At 41.6% G+C, this 18,918-nt stretch overlaps 2 protein-coding genes across 2 annotated transcripts; both read right to left on the bottom strand.

The window, feature by feature from the left end:
- Positions 1 to 557: 557 nt before the first annotated feature.
- On the bottom strand, positions 558 to 2,969 carry LOC130911849 (uncharacterized). Its single transcript, XM_057829451.1, has 2 exons — positions 990 to 2,969; positions 558 to 761 (listed from the first exon to the last, which is right to left on the bottom strand). The coding sequence occupies exon 1, from the start codon at positions 2,308 to 2,310 to the stop codon at positions 1,333 to 1,335; it is 978 nt and encodes a 325-aa protein (XP_057685434.1). The 5' UTR covers positions 2,311 to 2,969; the 3' UTR covers positions 558 to 761; positions 990 to 1,332.
- On the bottom strand, positions 2,550 to 7,695 carry LOC130929680 (uncharacterized). Its single transcript, XM_057857068.1, has 4 exons — positions 7,424 to 7,695; positions 3,211 to 7,195; positions 2,905 to 3,024; positions 2,550 to 2,576 (listed from the first exon to the last, which is right to left on the bottom strand). The coding sequence occupies exons 2-4, from the start codon at positions 7,027 to 7,029 to the stop codon at positions 2,550 to 2,552; spliced, it is 3,966 nt and encodes a 1,321-aa protein (XP_057713051.1). The 5' UTR covers positions 7,030 to 7,195; positions 7,424 to 7,695.
- Between the last annotated feature and the right edge of the window lie 11,223 nt (positions 7,696 to 18,918).

Genomic DNA, 18,918 nt, shown 5'->3' with positions numbered 1-18,918 from the left:
AAATTTTAAACTTATTTAGGTTAAATTCCAATGTCACTTTTGCCTCAGCACTTCTGGCCAGCCCAACATGGCGGCCATCACGAAACAAAGAGTTTTTTAAAGTTGAAAATTCTTGTAAATCAATGGGTAAATGCCGGAATTTCTATAGATATGAATGTAAAACAGTCTAGATTCTTGGTTAAAAGCAAAAAAACGGGCAGTTAGCATTCATTTTATGTAAATATTTCAAGCTAAAGTTACGCAAATTTTTTCCATTCATTTAAATATTTTTCCACACTGTTTTAAAGCGCATGCATGGTGCTATTTTATATAATATTTACCTTGAATCCTCGGCCAAATCACGCTTGCGACCGTCACTTATCTCGAGATTCTGTGTGTCGACCCCGATAGGAAAAAGCCAAAAGAAATAACAACAATATGGATGACAATGATGAAAAATATGGAATGCACAAGAAAGAGTAAATGTGAGACTCAAGCATCAGGCCACAGGGTGAAGATGAAGTCATCATGTTGAAAAGTAATGATGGGCGTTGATAGATGTTTAAGCCTTCAACAATGTTGGGTTGGTCTCCTGTGACCCGAAAGAAAATTTGGAAAGCGTGTGTTTTTCATCGATGTTGATACTGTGTCTTCTGCCCTCAGCCGAGCGTATGGCTACTCGACTTTGGCAGCGAGCTAAACCGACAAAGAAACTTGGAGGCCCGAACTCCTTCCTCTCATTTATTTCTTTGTGTCAACGTGTGTGCGTGTGTGTGGTAAAACTGAAACATACATAAAACACCAATGTTATACACAAAATAAAAGGTTCTATACAATAACATGTTTATGTAAATAACAGAAAACTGGCTCCATTATGAGCAAATGAAATGAAGTGGCTACTTTAGCTTAGCACAAAAACGTGTGGGTTCGCGCCACATAAATAACAACAAAATAACAGAATAGACACACCAAAATTACATCTAACCCATTGTTAAAACGTACAAACTTACAGATTTTGTTTTGTCAAGGGTTCCCAACGATGTATGGTGCAGAGGAGGTGTGTAACGTCTTAACACCTCAAGGCCTCTTTTCCAACTGAAATAAAAAGTTCTTTCTGCCTGCTGCTTACAGCAAATCGCCACTAGGGGAAGCCGAGCGCAAACAGCAATACCAAAGAAAAACTTAAGATTCTGAGTTACAATAGCGACATCCTGTGGACGGATGAACAATATACAATCTTAGAAAGAAACCCAAAAAGTAGTCAACATAAGACCAGAGGACATAACACTCCCCGCCTGACATCTGCAAGATGTCAGCTCTTAACTAATGAACGATACACAACAATAACTCGTTTTACATGCTATCCTTAGACATCAAAAGCACAACTTCACGAATTGGGCGAATGTAAAACCTATTCTCGCCGTTTCGGAAAATCTTAACCTCAACTTTTCTGACATTACCGTCCTCACTTGGGAAAGATTTTGTGATCAGTCCGAGTGGCCAATTATTCCTATGTTCCAGAGACTCCCTCATTAAAACAACGTCGCCCATTTGAAGGTTCGGCTTTTTTATTTTCCACTTGCGACGAACCTGCAAGCCTGCGATGTATTCTTTCTGCCAACGACTCCAGAAAACATTAGCTAAGTACTGCACGCGCTTCCATTGGGCTTTGAATAGGTCACTGGTCTGAAACTGCCCTGGTGGAATCGGTGGTGTGCCAACCTTTTGCGTGAGTAGCATCGCAGGAGTAAGAATGACTGGGTTTTCGGGATCTGTAGAAACAGCCGTTAGCGGGCGTGCATTTACAATTGCGGTGACTTCAGCTAACAATGTCACGAGTACTTCATGTGTGAGCTTCCCATATGGATGTTCAAGGAGCATTGCATTGAGGATTTTTCGGGTGACGCCGATCATGCGTTCCCAGGAACCAGCCATATGGGATGCATGTGGAGGATTAAACTGCCATTTGCACGCACTGTCTTTCAAGAATGTGCCTATTTTGTCATTGTGACAGCCTAGTTTGTCTATTTGGAGCTCTTTGCAGGCACTCACAAAATTTGTCCCACAATCAGATCTCAAGAGTTTGGCACCACCTCGGATGGCAAAGAAACGACGCAGTGCATTAATGAATGACGATGTGTCCATTGACTCAATCACTTCAATATGAATTGCACGTGTACTCATGCAGGTGAATATGACTGCCCATCTTTTAGCATCTGCATTAGCACCACGCGTTTTTCTCACTGTAACGGACCAGGGACCGAACACATCAAGGCCTACATTTGTGAAAGGAGGGTCCGTGGACAGCCTGTCCTCAGGAAGTTCAGCCATTATCTGTTCAGGTTGCCTGCCCCTTAATTTGCGGCATGTGATGCACTTGAAAATCACACTGCTTACTGCTCTTTTTCCTCCCACAATCCAAAAGCCCCCTGCTCTGACTGCTCCCTCCGTGAAATGCCTTCCCTGGTGACATAATTTTTCGTGAAAGTGTCTTATTATGAGCTGAGCAAGATGATGCTTTCCAGGGACGAGTATGGGATTGGTTTCTTCTGCAGACAACTGTGCTTTCTTTAGTCGGCCTCCAACTTTAAGGAGCCCTTGCGTGTCAACAAATGGATTCAGTTTGCTGAGTGGACTTGAGTTTTTTAGAGCTGTGCCTTTTTCAATGCATCCAATATCTTCTGCGAAGACCTCTCTTTGAACGGTGCGAATGATCGTGGTCTTGGCTAGTTGCAGTGACTTTTCAGTTAAATGTTTGTTGCAGTTGTGCCAGCCACGACAGGAAACCTCAGAGTTGTTCTTGAATGATTGAGCTATATGTTGGAGTTTGGCAATAGCCTTTTGCAGCACCTTCCAACTTGAAAACCTTTCAAATCTGGCACTATTAAACTGGCCTTTTGATAGGGTGGTAGTGCAAGTTGTTACCTCAGGACGCAACTCACAGTCAGTCTCTGGGTCTATGAGATCGAAGGTTTGACTTCGAACTTGACTTTGGTCCAACCTGGAGAGGAAAGCTGGGCCTCTGAGCCAGGTGGAGCTGGAGAGCTGCTCAGCGGGCAACGCTCGTGTGGCATGGTCTGCCGGATTTAAGTGTGTGGGCACGTAATGCCACTGGTGAGTTTGTGCAAAGCGCCTGATGCGTTCGACTCTGTTGTGCACATAAACGTGAAAGCGTCTCTTGGTGTTTGAGATGTACCCAAGCACTACCTTTGAGTCTGTGTAAAGATTCACCTGATCGACTGTGACATCCAGCTCCTCTAGAACCAACTCTGCTACTTCCACGGCCAGGACTGCTGCACAGAGTTCAAGTCGGGGTATGGTGATGTCTGGTTTAGGAGCTAAACGTGCTTTGCCGAGGAGGAATCCCACTTCGCTGTGTCCGTCCTCATTTGTGAGTTTGAGGTATGCTACCGCACCTACGGCTTTTGTGGAAGCATCACAAAAAACGTCAATCTCTATTCTTTGGGCTGCAGACAGCGGTATTGAAGTGTACATTCTGGGAATTTCAAGATGTTGTAGGTGTCCGAGGGAACTTTTCCACTTTTGCCACTGTTCTAATTTGTCTTTTGGCAGTTCAGTGTCCCACTCTGAAACATTTGTGGAAATGTCTCTGAGTATGGTTCTACCCCCTACGATTACTGGAATAGCAAAACCAAGTGGGTCGAACACACTGTTGATAACTGACAGAACTCCCCTTTTTGTGAACGGCCTTTCATTTACTCTTACTTGGAACTTGAATTGGTCAGTCAACAGCTCCCATCCTAAGCCCAAACTGCGCTGCATTGGTGGGGTAGTCTGCCCAATGTCAAGACCTTGCATGCCTACAGCACGATCTTCGGTTGGAAAGGCTCCTGTTATGAGAGGACAATTGGATGAGATTTTGTGCAGGCGTATGTTACACTGAGCCAGCATCTTCTGTGCCCTACTAAGAACATCAATGGCCTGCTCTATGGAAGAGAATGATTTTAGCCCATCATCTACATAGAAGTGCCGTTCAATGAATTCTTTTGCGTCACTGCCAAATTCCATTTCTCCTTCTATGGCTGTTCTTTTCAGTCCAAAGATGGCGACTGATGGGGAAGGACAATTACCAAACACATGGACAGTCATCCTAAATTCTTGCACTTTTCCATCAAGGTCATGATTTTGGAACCACAAGAAACGAAGGTAGTTACGGTGGTCTTCTCGGACTACAAAGTTGTGAAACATATGCTCCACATCTGCCATGACGGCGTATGGGTCGGACCTAAACCGCATCAGAACTCCTACGAGAGTGTTGTTAAGATCTGGTCCCTTGAGGAGCACGTCATTGAGAGAAACATTGTCAAGTTGAGCACTCGAATCAAAGACTACCCTAATTTTTTCTGGCTTTTGCGGGTGGTAAACGCCAAAACTAGGGAGATACCAGCACTCTTGATCTGGCGCCAGTGCGGGCGCTGGTTCGGCATGGCCCTTGCTGAATATTTTCTCCATAAACTCAGCGTAATGCGCTCTCATTTCAGGTTTTCTTCTCAGCGTTTTGCGGAGCGACATTAAACGATTGTAGGCCTGCTCCCGATTGTCAGGTAGGCGCCGCCTAGGTGAGCGGAATGGAAGTGGAGCTACCCAGTTATTCGCCTCATCTTTAGCAAAGTTGTTGTGCATAATGTCTAGGAACAACGCATCTTCTGCCGAAAGTGCAACTTTGTCGTCATTTGTTGTTTGTTGGAAAATATGTTGTCCTAGTTCCGCTTGTGTGTTTAGTGGATCGTTTTTGGTGTATTTCTCTTTGATAACGATTGTGTTTTCGCAAGGACTGAGGAACGTGGGACGTCCACTGTTTAGAACGTTCGTCTTAAATGAGTTCAATGTGGGTTTATGAGCTCCAGAGAGACAGACATCACCTATGACAACCCATCCTAAATCGAGACGCTGGGCATGAGGTGCATTGTTTGGCCCATTTACCTGACCACGAACTTTATGAGCCTGAATGATGTCCCTTCCCAGGAGCAGAAGAATGTCTGCCGATGGGTCGAGAGGAGGAATCTGTGAAGCGATTGATCGCAAATGAGGGTGAGCTGCTGCTACCTCAGGGCTGGGAATTTCGTCTCTATTATCTGGAATCTGATCACATTCTGTTATTGTAGGCAGCATCATGGAGACCTTACCATCTACATCTTCTACAATAAAGCCATCAGCTTTGCGACCTCGTGTCTCTGATAAACCTGCACATGTTCTCATGGTGTATGGGAATATGGTACCTTGCACATTAAACATGTCAAAAAACGCAGATCTGGCTAAGGATGAATTGCTCTGATCATCCAACATGGCATATACCCTCTTTTTCTTTTCTGGAGAAGTTCGGCGATATACATTAACTAAACAGATCTTTGAGCATGATTTTCCTTTTACGCCTTGCCCACATACTTCTGTGCAACTGGCTGTGTTCACAGGATTTGGGCCCTCAGACTCCCCGCCGTGACTCTGGGTTGGGGGATTAAAGTCTTGAGGTGTCCATGGAGGTGGACCGACATGCATGGCAGACACATGAGCATCGCTATCACATTCTGAGCATTGGATAATAGCTTTACAGTCTCGAGCCCTGTGATTTGTGGACGCACAACATTTAAAACAAATGGCGTGCTCTTTGAGAATGTTCTTTCTTTCGTCTAGTGTTTTCATTCTAAACCCCCTGCATTTGACGAGTGAATGTGGTTTTTGGTGGATAGGACATTGTTTGTCTGGATCGGGTGCTGTCAATTTAGCCGGACTGATCTCTATTTTATTCACCGCCAATGGAACTCTGTATTTGTCTCGTCTTACTGATGTCTTATCAACCCTTGGATTTATTACGTTTGAACACTGTAACATAAAGCTAGGGTCTGTTCTCATTTCAGCGTAGTCATTTACGAACCGCACAAAATACGAAAAAGGTGGATAGACTGCACCGTTTTCCCTTTTGTATTTGGTACCTTGTGTAACCCATGACTCCTGGAGTCCATATGGGAGTTTTTCAACTATCGGGTTTATGCCCCTTGGTGTGTCGAGAAAGCTAAGACCCGGCAAATAACTTTCACTTTTGGCATACGATAGCTCTAACAGAAGATCAGCAAGCTCCTGCAGTAAGTGAGTGTCTTTGTTGGAGATTCTTGGAAAAGTCTGCAACCGTTGGAAGAGTGAGGATTCAATTACCTCTGGAGAGCCATAAGTCTTGTCTAGCCGCTGCCACAGACGCTGGAGACCTGCCTGCGGATTACTCACGTGGACCGCCCTGATCCTCTGAGCGTGTTGAAGAGACTCCCCGCCGAGCCACTTGGTGAGAAGGTCGAGCTCTTCGCTGGGCTTGAGATTGAGGCCTTCCGTCGCGTTGCAGAACATGGACTTCCAGGACAGGTAGGACTCTGGCCGGTTGTCGAAAACCTTGAACCCCGATGTCAGCAGATCACGCCGTGCTAGATAGGCTGCTAAATTGGACAGTTCACTTTGTGGGGTTGCTGAAGGTGTAGGCTGGTGTGAGATGTCCGTTCTCGCACGATGAGATTGGAGATGCTCTTCGTCAGCGATGTCGATGTGACGCACATGTGGAAAAGCACCAGCTGATTTTGGGCTATTTTCTGGTTGTTGAGAGTCATTGTGCCTAACCAGGTGCTCAGTGTTTGGCGTTTGTGTGCCATCTGCTTGCACACGCTGGTCGTCAAAGTGAGCATGCACATACTCTTGTGCACGCCTGATGGAGGGGGGTGTCTTGGAAAATACCCCTTGCTCGCTGAGGTCGACTTTGGCGCGCTCCTCTTCTTCGAAAGTCGCCTCCCAAACTTTAGCTGCGGCGAGCGCTGCTTCTGCTTCACCTTCCGTCTTCAGAGCGTGTAGTGTTGCCTCGATGCGTGCCTTCTCGACCTCCATGTCGATTTGGCGTTTGGCGTACCGTGCTCTGGCGTAGGCAGCTTCGGCGTCTGCTCGTGCTTGTGCAGCAGCTTGACTCGTTCTGGACCGGCGTGAAGAATGAGAATGACTGGCCTCCGACCTGGTGACCACTTGGCTGATAGGTGGTGAAACTTCTTGCTGAGACATCTTGGGTGCTTGATGTGTTGAAAATCTTTTTACTCTTCTGCCCTCAGCCGAGCGTATGGCTACTCGACTTTGGCAGCGAGCTAAACCGACAAAGAAACTTGGAGGCCCGAACTCCTTCCTCTCATTTATTTCTTTGTGTCAACGTGTGTGCGTGTGTGTGGTAAAACTGAAACATACATAAAACACCAATGTTATACACAAAATAAAAGGTTCTATACAATAACATGTTTATGTAAATAACAGAAAACTGGCTCCATTATGAGCAAATGAAATGAAGTGGCTACTTTAGCTTAGCACAAAAACGTGTGGGTTCGCGCCACATAAATAACAACAAAATAACAGAATAGACACACCAAAATTACATCTAACCCATTGTTAAAACGTACAAACTTACAGATTTTGTTTTGTCAAGGGTTCCCAACGATGTATGGTGCAGAGGAGGTGTGTAACGTCTTAACACCTCAAGGCCTCTTTTCCAACTGAAATAAAAAGTTCTTTCTGCCTGCTGCTTACAGCAAATCGCCACTAGGGGAAGCCGAGCGCAAACAGCAATACCAAAGAAAAACTTAAGATTCTGAGTTACAATAGCGACATCCTGTGGACGGATGAACAATATACAATCTTAGAAAGAAACCCAAAAAGTAGTCAACATAAGACCAGAGGACATAACACTGTGTGTAAGATTTTACAGCATGGCGCTTACTCTTGAGGACAACTTGTATTCAGATTTCTCCTCTTATATCGTTTTTCCAAGCCAGTTGATACACTATTATTTCCTCAGGCAGGTGAATTATTACATCTGCCAAGCTGCTGCTTTTCTTTGCCCTGGGTTTGTTAGTATTATTTTTTGATAAAGCAACATTTTTATGGCGAGTTGATTTTTTTTTCCCGTGGACGCTGCTATTAAAAGTTTTTGTGAGAATCTCATATATTGTAAAATGAATAATACAATGTATTATCATGGATAAAAAGTCATTATTTCCAGAATTCAGTACATGATTAGTATTTTTCTACTTCTAACGGATGCTGTTTTTGTATTCTGTTGAAGGGTTTTATAGCATATCTTTTGTTCTCTTAATGGATAAACATTCAGAAAAACATTGCTGTTATGTTTTTTTATCCCCTAAATATTAATGTGTTTGTCTGTGTCAAGCTTCTGATCATACTTTCATTTTTAATTGCAGGCGTTTGTACTTTCTATTGTAGGATCAAAAAGTAAAAAAGAAAGAAAAAAGATTATATTTGAATTACATTCTTTTCTAAGATCAGCATCATTTTTCAACTAACAAATTATCACGAGTATAAGGTGCCCTTTCATGGAGGTAAATTTGTGTCTTTATTATTCATATAAAAAATGCTTTAATCAAAAAAAAAATTAAAAGAAAAAAGTGTGTGAATGCAAAAATACATTTGAGACTCAAAAAAAAAACATTTGAACACTATTTGTCTTTGATTTTTTTTTTTTTTTTGATAGAAACAACTCTCTTGATTGAAGTAATATTGTTGGACAACATTTTGGATTGGACATTTGTGTCTTTATAATTTAATAGAAACATAAGTTGCTTCAAACAAAAAAATATATATATTTTTGCAATGTTTAATTTGGAACTGATAAGGCACCGAAATCAAAGTACATATGACTGCGCAGGGATGACGAGACGGGCACAAGCCCCGGAACATACGCAGAAAACAACACTTGCCATGCTGTGGGACTTACAAGCCTCAATTTCAGATAATACCCATGGTATAAATGTTATGACAACAACTTACAATTATTTAGGCTATACTCTTCACAGCACGGGCAATTGCCCACATAACTATAGGTGGGACTTTCAGTGCACAGTCAGCAATTAGTTTCTCAACAGGTCTAACTTGTAAAAAAATAAAAAATAAAAAATAAATCTGAGATTACAATAAATAACACAAATCTCCCATTATTATTATTTATTATAATAAAGGGTGGGTTTGAGGAAGCTCAGATCCCTTAACCTGTCACTAGATGTGATAGGTCACTGGATGTGATGCGAGCTGATGTCGCGGTTCCTGACCTGTTGCTCCGGCTGTTGGTGGTCCACCTGGCTGACTGCTGGCGCTGTAGCTGGCCCCCTGCCCTGGCTTGGCTGGCTGTACGTAAACCTGGCTAGCTGCTGCGGCGCTAGCCTCCTGCTGCAACCGTTGTTCGGCAATTCCTTCTGCGCTGCGAAACGTACTACACAATGCACAGCACGCTTGCGCAAGCATCCGCATGCAAGCGCACATCGGTTAAAAGCGGCGAGTGCTCACTATTTTTGTTTTTATTGAGTTTTTTTTAATCACCTTTTCATTGCCTCAAAAATACTTATTGGAGGTATCACCCTCTCATACTTTTAACCATTATGTTTTTTTTTTTTTGTGGTAGCTGAGCGCGCACAGTAGTACTTTGGGTGTCAAATTCGCCTCATTTAGACGTTTCACTGATGTTCGTAAAGGGCACTTGGACACTCCACAGAGGTTTTGGCGAAATATTTTGTGGACTGATAAAACCAAAGTTGAATTGTTTGGGAGTAACACACAACATGATGTGTGGAGGAAAATGGAACAGCTCACCAACATCAACACCTGATCCCCACCGTGAAGCATGGTGGGGGGAGCATCGTGATTTGGGGCTGCTATTCTTTCTCAGGGCCTAGAAAACTTGCAATCATAAATGGAAGAATGAATTCAAAAGTTTATCAGGATGTTTTGCAGGAAAACCTGAGGCCGTCTGTCAGACAGTTGAAGTTAAAAAGAGGACGCATGCCGCAACAAGACAATGATCCAAAACACAGAAGTAAATCAACTTTAGAATGATTTCAGAGGAGCAAAATACATGCTCTGGAGTGGCCAATTCAAGGTGGCATGACCTAAAGACATGCCAGACATCCCAAGAATCTGACTGAACAACAGCAGTTTTGTCGAGAAGAATGGGCCAAGATTAATCCTGATCTATGTGCCGGACTGATCTGCAGCTACAGGAAGTGTCTGGTTGAAATTATTGCTGCCGAAGGGGGTGGGGGCACAAAACATTAAATGTGATGGTTCACTTCCTTATTTTTCCCCTTTCTGTCATTGTTTGCATACTATCATCATTAAAATATGAAAACCTATAAATGTTTGGGTGGCTTTAGTCAAAGCAGACACTGTTTTTATTCATCTGTGTGATTTTGACAAAGGTCAGATAATATTTGATGGTAATTTTATGCAGAAATATGAGAAATTCCAAAAGATTCAGATTTTCATACCACTGTATATCCACCGCCTCTGTCTTCTTCCTTTACGTACGTGACATCAGCGCGTTGTGCCGCATTAAAATTAGTCAAGGCAAAACGTCATGCTTAGAGCTGGCGAAATTAAACGATTTCTCGAGGTGGAGTAATCCTTTCAGCTCTAGTTGCGTCAATCCAAAAATATATTTTCAATCAAAGAAAAAACTCATATGTAAAAATAATCGCCCCCCTCCCCAAAAAACATTGTTTTTTGACATTAGAATTTTGATTGAAGAGAAAAAAGTCGTTTTTTTTCTTCTTCATGTGGTTTGGTCACTTTTTGATGAACCGCCATTCAGTGAAAAGGGGCGGGAGCTTCAAACATGACCAGGAAGCAACAACAACGTAAAAGCTCTGCTATAACCTGTAGTCAATACAGTTGTCGTCCGACATGCCTCCTAGCATGCATCGCAGCGCGACAGATTTAAATAACATTCGAATTTCATGTTCTGTGCTCATTTTTTATTTATTATGTTCCACTTGTCTCATTAATTGCTTGTTATACCTTTTAATTTTTTTGTGATGTGATACTATTAGCGTTGTTTTGTGAACAAAAATTTGAATGACCTTTAATTTAATGACCTGGTATTGCTTGTCAGTGCTTGTGAAATGGATGAAAGCCTCTTCCACCACACATTTTAGCGGGAATTGTTTCTCTCTCTTTCATGAGCGCCACAACGTGACCGGTGTGTATCGGAAGAAAGGAAATTGCATCAACACCAGTTCCAACGAAAAGGGGCCCATGAGTCGACTGTCCTGGTGCAATAAATAACGTAAATGGTGTTTTTTGCCAAAAACCGAATTCAAAGAAATCAAGAATTATGCACTAATCCATGGCTCTTAATGATGTAACACTATGCAGTTCTTCACTCTGGATCTGTGCCGCTCCCTCTTATGGTGTGTCATTGGCTCGAATTATACAAAGACAGACGGATGAATCAGTTGGAATTTGAGCTGTGTCAGCTCAGCTGTGCTATTGGAAGAAGGGCCGCGCTGACGTGGGGAGCTGCCCTTGAAAGAATGTTGAGTATGATGCTGGTGCGCTGGATTGTCACTGCCTGACAAGCACCTTGAAGCTTATTCATACTGTACATACAGAATCATGTTTTTATTTTGACATTAGCGCCGTAAAACTGGCGATTTGTGCACTACTGCACTCGCCTCGCTTTTGTAGCCGCAGTCAGATTCATTCATCCCTCGCCCCGAAATCAACAGGAAGTAACCTGGAAATGCCCCAAAATCAACAGGAAGTGACAATGAACACGAAGTGGCCCAGAAATTCTCTAAAATAGACAAGAAGTTATCCAAAATGTACAGGAAGTGACAGACATGCCCCATAATGTAATAGTAGTGACCCGTAAGTACCCTAAAACTGCAAGGAGGTGACCCGAAATCAACAGGAAATGATCCAAAATGTACAGGAAGTGACAAATAGATACACCGCAATGTAAAAGACTAACAGAAGGAAGTAATCTGTAAATGCACCGAAATTAACAATTAACTGACCAATGAAGTCGAAGTAGCACAGAAATGCCCTATATACAACAGGAAATGATTTAAAATGTACAGGAAGTGACCCGTAGGTACCCATAACATCCCCTTTTCACAACACTAAAATAAATTGCACACGAATATCCAACAGCACTCTGCACGGCGTCAGCTCAACACCAACAACAAACAATATGGCTACAATACAAGCATGTGTTACCTAAGACATCAAAGGACAATCATCTTCATTTTCAACCTCGAATTTTAGAAAATGTCACTGTTTTTGGAAAAAAAAAAATCGCTAATTCGTTTTTCTGCCATGTTAACGCCTCTTCTGTCAAGTTTACTTTTGTGTTCCAATAGCACCATATTCAACGTGACCCAGTAACAAGCAAGGTGTCATGTGGTGTTATTAACAAAAAAAAAAAAAGTTAAATACGCTATTGTTTCAATGTTTAATTTATTTATTTTTAACACACAACGTCAGGCGTGCTGCGGCACCCTCAGCACTGTTCGTTGGCAGCAATCTTTATAAAGAAAACCATGCTGATCAAACACTGCTGCTATGGAACTTGTAGAAACGACTCTAGACATTACGACAAATGAAGGATGTTTTTTTCATATGTTTCCCGAAACCAAAAACTCAAAGAAATAAAAAAGGATTAAGTTGCGCGGATGTCCAAAAGACCAGTTTAACGGCAGCAAGGTGAAGGCAATAAACTTCGTATGCAGTAAACATTTTGTTGGGGGGCATTGTCCTACAGAGGACGAAGAGGTACGCCATTTTGATATATATATATATATTTTTTTTTTAAGCGTGGCGTTTTGCCGTGCTGCTTCTGTCTGACAATGAATGACCTGAAAAAAAAAAAAAATGGTATCTGACTACCACTGTTGTTACCTGTTCTGTTGTTAAAAAACAGAGACTTCAGTAAGTGAGAAGTTTAAATAAATTATTGAGTCAAGATTTGTTATTAATGAAAAATTAAAAGTGTTCGTTGGCTGTCACTGAGTAGCATTTGCGATCGCTACACAACAATAGCTATGTAAATTACCCCCAAGAATGGTCAGAGACATAAGACAACCAGAGGATATAATATAGAAGAAAGACAGGGCACATGGTGGTGATTGGTGAAACAGGAGAATGTCATTGTCACTGGCGTAAGGCAATGCACACAAGAAAAAGGTGCCCATAAAAAAGCTGCCTCTGGATCGGCTCTTTTTCCCGTCTTTTTCAGCCCTCGACGCTCAATCCATCTTTGTAACTGAACATTTGTATGTCCCTCCACATCTTTGCCAGTAAATTCGGCACCAGGGACATCATTTTTGGACAGAATTGGTACGTTTAGCTTAGTAAACATCTCATCCGTACACTATTTATATGCATTTAGCATTACGGACAAACGTGAACTTGATCCGCCTACCAACAATTGCTAACGGCATGAATATTATTGCGCAAAAGTGATGTGTTGCGTTGCGTCTGGTACGCCATTAGATGTCATGTGGGCCGGACTAGTATATTTTTAGCCAAATAAGTTAACTCACTGTCTGCCAATAACGGTGCTAGATGTTCAATCCATTATTTCACCCCCTCTTCGTTAAAAAGGATTGGAAGTCTAGCACTATCAAATGGACTAAAATATGAGCATTCTCAGCCAGTCTTCCCAGTTTAAGTGAATTGGAGGTCTATTGTTGTCAGTGGAAGTCAAAGAGTACATTTTGGATCATTTCCGGACCACTTACACTTCATTGGTCACTTCCTGTTGATTTTGGGGCATTTACAGGTTAAGGGGCCTTTGACAGCACAAAGTTTATTTCATGTTTCACGTGGTATTTTATGCTCCTGAATGAAATGGACCGCTTGAATGTGTGTGGAAGTGATTAATTTTATATATTCAATTTTTGGAATCTCGCGCCATGAAATGAGTGACTTCCTGGATTGAGGACGAGTGTGAATGTGACGTCACCCGGGCCAGCATCTCACAATACAGCATGGCTCTATACCATGCAGATGGACTGCGGATTCAGCTGATTCATTTGGATTAATTCGTTGATTTTTCGCATAACACCATCCAAATGTGCTGCAGGTCTTTGTTGCTGCACCAGGAAGAGGCGTGTGAGCCTTTTTGGGTTTCAAAAAGTTCCCGTTCACTGCGGAGATTGGCCAAAACAAGTAAAAAAACTGGGGGACCATTTGACTTAACAAGGCCCCTTGTCCACCCAGAAGGCCACTCGGCAGACGACTGGCGGCTTGTCGCACACCCCGCTCGGTCCGAGAATGCGCTTTCCTCGGCTTGGCCACGAGCAGCTCCGCACTCTGACGTTGACCAGTTTGTCCACCGAGAATGGACTATTTTCGGCGTTCATTTCCGGCGACAAGCACTGCCAGACCGCTGTTTTTTACGCTCTTTCCTCCGTCTCCGAAGCCGGGGCAGGGAAATGACAAAAGCCGGACTAACTCCGGTGGCATAAAATACCATTCGGGAGAGGAAGTCGGACGTTTTTGACCATTATCCAGTAATTTTGCCCTGTCCTACTGAATATATACGTTTTTAATATTTCATATTCCATTTAGCACACGAGTTATTTGTCATGACCATACCATTTAATTAGCAACTGGGGAAAAATACTTAGATAAAAAGAATATCCTGTAAAAATGTTGGATTATAGAGATTGAAACATTGATGACATTTTACTGTTTTGTGTCGTATTTTCCTCGTTATGAAGCTTTCCTCTCAATGGGCTGAATTCTAAATCAGCTGAAATCGTGACCCTGCCAACGTCATCCGCCAGCTTGGGACGCCAGAGCTCTATAATGACAGGCGGGGCTAAACAGCAAATTAAAAGACTAATTTCTCGTCATCTGTGCTTTGCCAAATTGTTGTATATAGTCTAAACGTCTCAAAATATGATTGTAATTCACATATCAATGCTATTTAAGATTTTTTTTTCATGCTGTCACAGGCACTTTAAAATGGCCAATAAGCCTCAGTTTAGTTTTCAAATATGTTCGCGGGTCATTATGCCGTCTAGCTGCGGGGATTAAAATACATGGGTGCTTTTATGTCTAATACAAAAACTCCAACACACCCTGTATGTGAACTAGAATGCCGTCTTTGTAGTAGCCCAGTAGTAATACGTGAACTGTCCAGTATGCGTGTGTGTACTGCCATTGTGCACGCCTTGTATGGGGAAAACGTACAAGCATGACAAAATAGGACTGAAAGGGCTGTTTTTGGATGGGAAAAACTAAAAAAGATCCTCAGCACCCCTGCTATGAGTGAATTCAAACGCCCCTCCCCACGAACCAGAATCAGTTTGGCTCATTCTCTCTATTCTGCACATTTGGACGCAAGAAAAGAAAATTTTGACACATGCTAAAGGGAAATTACTTGATATGATACAATGATTACAAAAACATTTTTCAGAGGATGCTCAAGGACAACTGAGTAACTGGGAGATTGTAAAATGTCAGTTTGGCAGAGAAGCTGTAAAGAGACAAAAAAAAAGAGTGTGGTCTTGTCGGCCGCTTCTACCTGGGATCGCAGAAGTCATCGCTATGGAAACAAGCATAACGCTAACATGCTCGGGAATTTGTCGCTCGCTTAGAGCTGAGTTGGTGTAGGAACAATGGGTTATGGAGAAAATGGATAGGTGTCATTCCATTGCCTCCCTCTCTGAAAATGGTCCATTCACTATGAAGACACAACTGATTAAACCCTGCATTCAACTCCTACAGTAAATTTCAAAACTTCACAAGTGTTTATTGGTTCACCCTAGATTGTGTTAATTTTTTTTTAAAGTGTTCAACATGTTCGACTGGGACAGAGTTGAAACAACACTGTGAATAGCTTAACACATGTCAGTGTTGAATTTGCACAATAATGAGTGCCCTTACGGTCTGAACAGTTTTAACATATCACATGGGAGTTTGATGCACTCCCATTGTGGTCGTTCATTATGTTGTTTATTAGGAGAAAGCAGCGAACAGGAAGGGTTTATCAGGGGACGGAGAGGAAGTAAGCAGACAGAGGAGGAGAAAAACAAACAAAAACAAAAAATACTTGATTGCACATCTCGGCTACCTATGAATATAGTGGTTCTATTGTTAGCTAATTATATTTACCCGTGGACATGATACAGGGTGCCTGATAACCGAGGAGGGGAGGTGAGGTGGGGATCCCAGGGTTACGTAAATCACATGTAAGTGTTGAAGTCTTGTTTTTTAAATATATTTACTGTATCAAAAACAAAGAGGTTATTGATACAGTAATATATTCAACAACAAGACTTCAACTGATTGCAATAGGTTTGACATGATGATTGTAAAAAATGTAATACATAGTATAGTAAATCCACTAACCTACATCTGCAACCTCTCTTTTACTAGTGAAGTTTTTCCACACAAAATGAAGACAGCCAAAGTCATTCCACTTCATAAAACAGGTGACAGCAAATTATATTGTAATTATCGTCCGGTGTCTACATTGTGCCAGTTCTCAAAAGTATTGGAGAAACTGTTTGAAAAGACACTTAAAATTTTCTTGGAAAAATGCAGTATTTTTTTGGGCAGCCAGCATGGGTTCAGTGATCAACTGCACTTGCATTGCTTGACCGTACTGAAGAAATATCTAGCTGTATTGATAAAAGTAATCACATAGTTGGTGTTTTTGTGAATCTAAAAAAAAGCATTTGATACAATTAACAATGATATATTACTTGTGAATATTATAAAAAATGGGACTAGAGGCATTGTTCTACAATGGTTAAAAAGTTATATGGCAAATCGCAAACAGTAGGTACAGACTGGTGATTACAGATCATCATTATTGGACATTACAGTTGGAGTATCACAGGGCTGTGTATTGGGTCCAAAACTCTTTACGCTGTTTATCAATGACATAAGTATGACATCTAAAAATTTGAAATTTTTACTCTTTGCAGATGACACCATCATTCTATGCTCAGGAAAAAAATTAAAGATTCTGATGCTTGAGGTAATGACTAATTTAACATATCTGAATCACTGGTTAAGGCTAAACAAATGATCAATAAATATGGAAAAAACTAAATATATTTTATCTGGAAATAAAAAGACAAAAACTGAAGAAAACATAATTATAGACAATAGCGAAATTGAGCGAGTAACTGAGACTAAATTTTTAGGTGTAATACTGGATGAACAGTTGAATTGGAAGTCACAAATAAAGAATATAAAAACAAAACTGGCAAAGAGTGTTGGACTACTGAACAAAACTAAACACTTTTTAAATTATAGAGCACGCCATATCTGGTTCTCTTCATTAGTAATGCCATACCTCAGCTGCTGTGTGAAGGTTTGGGGCAATACATATCCCAGCAATTTGCAGTCACTTGTGGTACTTCAAAAAAAGGCAATAAGAATAGTGCACAAGGCTAAATACCTTGAACATACCAACAGACTGTTTTTGGAATCCAATGGGTTAAAATTCCTAGATCTGGTCAAATTTAAAACAACCATAATCATGTGTAAGGCACCGAAAAACGCATTACCTGGAAATATACAAGTTTTGCTTTCAAATGGACAATGAGGGAATAATCTGAGAGGGGATTTAAACTTCAAAAAGCAGTATCACCGTACAACAAAAAAGAGCTTTTGTCCTTCAATTTGTGTTGTGGACTTGTGAAATAAATTTAATGAGGACCTAAAGAAAGCCCTAATTTGAGTGTGTTTGAGAAAATATAAAGATCTTTTTTTTCTGTAACTATAGAAACGAATAATAGTATTTATGTTGAGAAAATGTTGAGTGATGCCAACCATTGTTCTGAAAATTGGTGAATCATTTCGACCCGTTGTGAATTGTATTTGTTTTGTCTGATTCATGCTGATGATTATGTAGCAGATAAAGGGTTAGGATTCATATGTTTTTTTTTTTTACTTCTTCCTACTCCTTTTCGAATCTTATGTTTCGTTTGTATTGTTGTTTATCCATAATGGGATGTAATTTTTCGAAATAAATTCAATCAATAAATTAAATGATATTTTGACATCCTATTCTATGCTACCTGATCGCTAATTCTGGCACTGACAATCTCTCTACCTGAGTGTGTCCAATTGCACGCAGTCATGCATGAACCCACTCAGACGTGTGATAGTCCTGCAGAAAAATGCTGCGTGGGGGCTGCCCCAGGGCCCTGGCATCGCACCTGCCAATCGGGGGGAGTGCGGCACACGCATACAAATAGTGTCTTACCCAGAACTCAGGGCTTTCCCCCGGAGCGGGGAAGGGACATGGTGAAGCGCCACCGACTAGACTAGACGCCCGGCCACCCTGACCCCCATCTACATCTGCAACCTTACAACTGACACAGCACACCGCAGGACCCCCATGGCCCACTAGGCCCAGGGCAAGAAAGATTCCCCACCCAGGGATGTGACATCCCGCCGCCCTGCTGGGGACCAAGGTGGAATTTCTCTATTTTTTCTATTTTTTATTTATATTCTATATCATTTCTATAGATATCAACATAAAAGAGTCTAGATTCTTGGTTAGAAGCAAAAAACCGGGACGTTATAATTCATTTTACGTAAATATGTCAGCTAAAGATACGCTAATTTTTCCATGCATTTTTTTCACAACGTTTCGAAGTGCATGCATGGTGCTATTTTATATAACAATTGCTTTGAATCTTCGACCAAATCACTTTTGAGACACTCCTGCCTGCTTGTATGCAGTAAACCTTCGGCCTTTTTCCACCTAAATCCGGCATTTGAACACAATGTGTAATTGGGTTCATCACAATGAAACCTAAACACTCTACCTGGGTGGGCCCCCTCCGGGAAAGCGTGGTGGAATGTCTGTAGGAGCTGTCTAGTCAACTGGTGGTGAAATCAAGGGCTGGCTGCTAGTGTGCTCTCTTAAAGGCATAGGGAGGGAGGTTTCCTTGGCTTCCAATGCACCTGCTACATATACAGTGTATCACAAAAGTGAGTACACCCCTCACATTTCTATAGATATTTAAGTGTATCTTTTCATGGGACAAGACTGACAAAATGACACTTTGACACAATGCAAAGTAGTCTATGTGCAGCTTATATAATGAAGTTAATTTATTTTCCCCTCAAAATAACTCGAAA

The sequence above is a fragment of the Corythoichthys intestinalis genome, chromosome 2 (assembly GCF_030265065.1).
Source record: "Corythoichthys intestinalis isolate RoL2023-P3 chromosome 2, ASM3026506v1, whole genome shotgun sequence".
NCBI classification, from domain to species: domain Eukaryota; kingdom Metazoa; phylum Chordata; class Actinopteri; order Syngnathiformes; family Syngnathidae; genus Corythoichthys; species Corythoichthys intestinalis.
The sequence above is the reverse complement of the archived record's forward strand: the minus strand, read 5'-3'. Positions and strand labels throughout refer to the sequence as shown.